The sequence below is a fragment of the Arachis ipaensis genome, chromosome B07 (genome assembly GCF_000816755.2).
Source record: "Arachis ipaensis cultivar K30076 chromosome B07, Araip1.1, whole genome shotgun sequence".
Classification (NCBI taxonomy): Eukaryota; Viridiplantae; Streptophyta; class Magnoliopsida; order Fabales; family Fabaceae; genus Arachis; species Arachis ipaensis.
This window is the reverse complement of record NC_029791.2, coordinates 60699744-60705940: the sequence shown is the minus strand read 5'-3', so window position 1 is coordinate 60705940 and position 6197 is coordinate 60699744. Positions and strand designations below refer to the sequence as shown.

General features: G+C 40.1%; 1 protein-coding gene across 1 annotated transcript; it reads left to right on the top strand.

Annotated features, from left to right (window-relative positions):
* On the top strand, positions 2252 to 5844 carry LOC107609152 (cyclase-associated protein 1). The gene is made up of 10 exons (XM_016311000.2): positions 2252 to 2805; positions 3082 to 3250; positions 3324 to 3388; positions 3628 to 3919; positions 3995 to 4142; positions 4259 to 4368; positions 4477 to 4532; positions 4639 to 4695; positions 4924 to 5067; positions 5326 to 5844. The coding sequence occupies exons 1-10, from the start codon at positions 2521 to 2523 to the stop codon at positions 5410 to 5412; spliced, it is 1413 nt and encodes a 470-aa protein (XP_016166486.1). The 5' UTR covers positions 2252 to 2520; the 3' UTR covers positions 5413 to 5844.

The window sequence follows — 6197 nt, the reverse complement described above, 5'->3', positions numbered from 1 at the left end:
TAGAAGACCCACACAAAAAGGGCGTGCCACTTGAGCATCAAGGCGTGGCACGCCAGTACAAGATTCCAGAAAGCAAGGTTGAAGGCCAAAAGGCTGGGCGTGCCACTTGATGTCGAAGGCGTGGCACGCCAGCCTCAAATTGTCACTTGGGTGTGCCACTTGAAGACCCAGGCGTGGCACGCCAACACTCAAGGAAGCCAAAAGCAAAGCTGGGCATGCCACTTGGTATCGAAGGCGTGGCACGCCAGCTCTAGAGTTTCACTTGGGCGTGCCACTTGGAGGACCAGGCGTGGCACGCCAGTTACTGGACCAAGGCAAATTGCTGGGCGTGGCATGCCAGAAGCTAGGCGTGGCATGCCAATTATATTTTTCAGAGAGGAAGATAGAAGGCCAACCATATGGGCGTGCCACTTTGTATCGAAGGTGTGGCATGCCAACCCTAGAATTTCACTTGGGCGTGCCACTTGAGTCTCAAGCGTGGCACGCCAGCATCACCAATCAACTAAGAAGACCTGGGCGTGCCACTTGAGTTCTGGGCGTGCCACGCCAGCGAAGGAAGACACCAACCTTAAGGAAGCTTCAAAACGGAGAAGGGCACGACAAACAACAAAACACGGATGATCCTTTTCAAAGAATTCATTCAAGAAAGACGAGATTCGGAAAAGCTTGAGAAACGGAGTCGCAAAACGAACAAAGAAAAGAGCTTTTTCTTTTTCACAGTGATAGCAAATGAAAAGGCCTTTAGAAATGGGAAAAAGGAAAAGAAGAAAGGCCACGTTGCTTTTATAAGAGACAAGGAGTAACTGACATGCGCGCAATTCAAGAAAACTACTGCGTCAACTTAGCCCCTCATTTAAAGGGAGGCAACGTTCAAATTTTCAAACACGTTGAGTACCCGACCTCCGGAAGGGGGCACCCGACGCCTAAGCAGAAGTCACAAAATGCTTGAATCCGACCTACAGAAGGCTCAAGACTCAAGTAGGGGCACTGTTCATACTTGCCCCAATAAGCAAAGCTAGGCCCAATAAACAAAAAGGCCCACCAAGAAAGGTGGCCTCCACAAACGTACCCGACCTCTTTAAAGAGGTCAGACACCAATAAAGAAGGTCAGCTCTACCTGCCCAAAGCAAGTAACTGCCTTTGTGAATCTCACCTGCAATCTCTATCTTTACTATAAAATAGATTCCAACAAACTCTCAAGATAAAGGACATAGTTATCCATCAGAGAAGATAGAACTACTCCAACAAAAGTGGTTATCGACTCTACTATAAATACATTGACACTCATCAGGTATAATTTACGTTTAAAACTATTAAAAATCTGCCTAAAATCCTTGGTAACTTAAGCATCGGAGTCTCTTGCAGGTATCACCTCCCACTTCCTCACGAGAAATTCGGATAGACGACACTTCAGCATGAATAAGTTAGACGCTACCTCACAAAGGGATCAAAACTTTACGTTCAGATCCAAATCAACGTTTTAAGTAACTCTCACAATAAATATCAATAGATATTTACTAACAAATTTTTATAATAAATTAATATTTAACCCACACATAGCGCGAAATTTACAGTAGTTTGATGACTAAATCTCTATTTTGGTCCATGAAATTCACGCGATTACTCATTTTGGTCCTTGAAATTCAAAATTACTTATACTGATCCTCCAGATTCAAGTTCCAGCACCAATGTGGTCCCTCGAATCTTTCCGGCAATGACTAGACAAACGAAATATTGAAATGGCATCCTTCCTGCTACGCTGGATGATGAGTAAACAATGTTGTTTACCCTTGTCATCCAAACAAGTCAGAAATATCGTCACTTTGTATATAAAGGGAGAAAAAATGATGAAGACCCAAAATAAAGTATTCTTCTTCTCCTCTATCTCCACTATTCTTCATTTCTGACTTGTTTGGGCACCAAAGGTAAACGACATCGTTTACTCATCATCCACCGTAATAGGAAAGGTGCTATATCAGCACTTCGTTTGCCTAGTCATCACTGGAAAGAGTCGAGGGATCATATAGGTGCCTAAATTTGAATCTGGAGGACTATTATAGGTAATTTTGAATTTCAGGGACTAAATTGAATAATCGCGTGAATCTCAGGGACCAAAATGGGTATTTAGTTGTAGTTTGATATTAAATTTTAATTTCTCATGCGTTCTCACTTCTCACCCGAGCATGTTCACTAGTTTAACAAGATGAGCCAAGATTGGCTGAAGCAGTGACACGTGGCGGAACCAAAAGTGAGGCTTTAGGCCACACCACCAGTAAGCAGTAAGCAAAGCGACTCCAACCCAACCCAACGCTGCCCTGCGCGCCAAACACTTTATTTGGCTTTGCCTTTTTTCACCCTTTATTTCTATAACTTCAATAAATCCAGTTCCAATAATATATGCACTTTTCATCACAACTCATCTGTCACCGGCACCCGATAGATCTATCTATTCCATTTTCCATTTCATCAAATCGAATCCGAGAAGAAAGAGTAAAGACTGCGTCCGACTGAGACAGAACCATGGATGAGAAGCTCATACAAAGGCTTGAATCCGCGGTGGTCCGCTTGGAGGCCCTATCCACCAGATTCCCTGCTGCCGCTTCTCCGGGAGATGCTTCCGATGTGCCTGATTCGGCGGCGCTCGACCCTTCCATCGTTGCTTACGACGATCTGATGGACCAGTATTTGGCTAGGGTTTCAGCTGCCGCTGAGAAGATTGGAGGACAAGTCTTGGACGTCACAAAGGTTTTGCACGAAGCTTTTTCTGTTCAGAAGCAGCTTCTGATTAAAGTCAAGCAAAGTCAAGTGAGTTCTCCTTACGCATTTCATACCTCCGTTTTCTTCCTGCGCATGCATCCCTAATTTCGTTGATGTTATCAATCCTGTGTTAATTCGTTGATGCATTTTAATAGCATTCTAGGTGGTGTTTGGCCTAGTCTGGATTTTCTTTTTATCTGCCTGAAATTTTCATTATTCTTAGCTACTGAACTGAACTGGATGAAGTGGCAAACAGTTTTCTGTGTAGTGTTTGTACTCATGTTTGTGATTGGTGTCTTAATCTATCATATATTAATTGTGCAGAAACCTGACATTGCTGGGTTGGCTGAGTTTCTGAAACCTTTAAATGAAGTGATCATGAAAGCTACTGCAATGACAGAAGGAAGGAGATCAGATTTTTTTAACCACTTGAAGGCTGCTGCTGACAGCCTCTCAGCTCTAGCATGGATTGCATTTACAGGGAAGGATTGTGGTAAGTGATGAATGATTTACATTTCTTCATTGACCTACATTTCAATATCTTATTTACCTTTTGTTGTTTCAAGGTATGAGTATGCCCATTGCACATGTGGAAGAAAGTTGGCAAATGGCTGAGTTTTATAGCAACAAGGTACACTTCAGACATGCCTGAAACTGTAAAATTATTTAGGATATTTTTTTCATGAACTTCTGGTCCTCTCATTCACTATAAGCTCAAAAAAGATACTTCAGACGTGTTTGATTCCAAATAACGTTTGGGAACATTTTGCATTAGCCTTCTAGATGTTTTCTTGCACATTCCTTTTTCATTTTGCCTGTTGTGTCATGAGCCATGACGTTATATATATATATATATATTGAAATAATCAGGTGCTTGTAGAGTATAGAAACAAAGACCCAAATCATGTTGAATGGGCCAAATCTCTGAAAGAGTTATATCTACCTGGTTTGAGAGATTACGTCAAGGGGTTTTATCCTTTGGGCCCTGTATGGAGTGCAACAGGAAAAAGTATTGCTCCGACAAAAGCTGCTGCTGCTCCTCCTCCTCCTCCTCCACCTGCTTCTCTCTTTAGTTCTGAATCTTCTCAACCTTCATCTTCCAAGCCAAAAGATGGGATGTCTGCTGTTTTCCAACAACTCAGCACTGGGAATGTCACTGCAGGTATCTTATTTTTGCTCTTACATTCCTGATTGAATGTTGAATGAACATTTATGAGTCATACCTCTTATCTACCAGGTTTGAGAAAGGTTACAGATGATATGAAAACAAAAAACCGGGCAGATAGAACTGGAGCTGTTGCCATTAGTGAAAAAGAAAGTCGTGTGGCTTCTCATGCATTTTCTAAAGTAGGACCCCCAAAGCTCGAGCTTCAAATGGGCCGCAAGTAGGTTTTTATATTTATGTGTATGATTGTGATTTCATGATTGAAAATTTGAAATAGTCAATTTTACTTTGTCAATATACCATCTCTCTATCCTTTACTATTCTCTGCTGCTGTAGGTGGGTTGTTGAGAATCAAATTGGAAAAAAGGACTTGATCATTGAAGATTGTGATGCAAAGCAGTCTGTTTATGTTTATGGATGCAAAGACTCGATTTTGCATATTCAAGGTAACCACAACTATTTCATGAATGATTTCTTTGTTTACATGTTTCTTATATCACATAATGATATTTACTATCCAATTTGTCTCTTGATGAAACAACTATAATTTTCAGGCAAGGTCAACAATATCACTATTGACAAGTGCACAAAGATGGGAGTTGTATTTAAGGTTAGCGTGACACATGGGAATAGAGATTTCTGTAATAGTCATGGGAAGCAATTTATGTTATCATTTCGAAGGCAACTTCTCATCTATATTTGTCCTTAAAATGTAGGATGTTGTTGCAGCTTTTGAGATTGTAAACTGCAATGGCGTTGAGGTGCAATGTCAGGTACCCTAACTCCTTCCTCCCCTTTTTCTTTCCATGAAAACTTTCAACATGCTGGCGTGCCTGTTTGAATTTGATGTTATTATGCCTGTGTTATGGAAGCTTTGGTGATCCTACGGTCTTAAAAATGATATTGCTGATGATATGTAGAGGATAATGGTTTGATCTTAAATAAATATTTGGTAGCTCAAATGTGGTTAGTCATTAAGATGCCTGCCTTTGTTAATATAGGGTTCAGCTCCAACAATATCGGTGGACAACACTTCTGGCTGCCAGCTTTATTTGAGCAAAGATTCCCTAGAGACATCCATATCTACTGCCAAATCAAGTGAGATCAATGTGCTGGTACCTGGTGCCGAGCCTGGTGGTGATTGGGTATGATTTCACATTCATTTTTGGTTCTATTCAGGCACCGTGTAAAATGCTCTTTGTTCCCTACTTGAGTCTAGTTTGTGCTTGAATCTGGTTATGATGATAACATGCTGCGCCCTGCAATAGTGGATGGAATCCATCCATAATTAGTATCTTTTCAAAAACTTGGTAACTGGATTCTTCAATTGGCCGAAATGATTAGCAAACTATGGAATTGAAGTAATACCAACTCTAAAATTTAATCAATATATTTTATTTCAGGTGGAGCACTCTTTGCCTCAACAATATATTCATATGTTCAAGGACGGCTGTTTTGAGACGACTCCCGCCTCCCACTCTGGAGGTTAAATCGATTGGCAGTCTGGAGTTTCTACTTATATTTTCATCTTGGATGGCTGTGGGAGTGGCTTTGATTTATTGTTTCTTAAATTCATCTACAAATGCATCAGGATGTATATGTGTATCATATGTCTTCTGGCTCAGCTCCCTTTTCTTGTGATTTTCCACTGGCTTATTGAATCAGTGGAAACATCCATCAGATTTTGTTTGCCAATGTGCAGGATTGTGCTTGAGCGTGTATTTTCTTGTGAGTTGCAGTGTGTTTGCTTGCTTTCGGCTTTCAGAGGATCCTTGCGGATATGTTTTCCATCGCGGAATACGGTTGTTTCATTCTCATGTCTTGTGTTATGAAATATTGAGCCAAAATGGGACTCGTCTTTGATGACGATTGATGAGGCATTTGGAGAGTTGTCAATCATCATTAATTGATATTTCCCTCAAGTTTCTTTGTTTTGAAAGTTGGATAAACTTTACACAAATACTTTTTTTTTTTGGTTAAAATACACAAATCAGTTCCAAAAATTTTTAAAATAGGGCATTTTAGTCTCTCAAGTTTCAAAATACACAAAATAGTTTTGGTTTATTTCTGTTACATAATATAGTTCCACTTCATTAGTTACTAATGAAGATTGCTGATGTGAAATGTTAATTTGTATACGTGGTCGTGAAGTGTTTATATGTGTGAATTGGACAAATCAATTTCCAAGTGAAGTATAAAATAGTATCTGGAAAATTTTGAAAATCTCAAAATTATTCTTAAAAAATTCTAAAAATTTCAACACAATCCCTTTGAA

Excerpts from the sequence above, each read along its gene's own strand:
- LOC107609152 (XM_016311000.2), top strand. The coding sequence starts at position 2,521 with ATGGATGAGAAGCTCATACAAAGGCTTGAATCCGCGGTGGTCCGCTTG. Across the intron at positions 4,533-4,638 it reads AGATGGGAGTTGTATTTAAG|GATGTTGTTGCAGCTTTTGA; the intron begins GTTAGCGTGACA and ends CTTAAAATGTAG. Across the intron at positions 5,068-5,325 it reads CCGAGCCTGGTGGTGATTGG|GTGGAGCACTCTTTGCCTCA; the intron begins GTATGATTTCAC and ends ATTTTATTTCAG.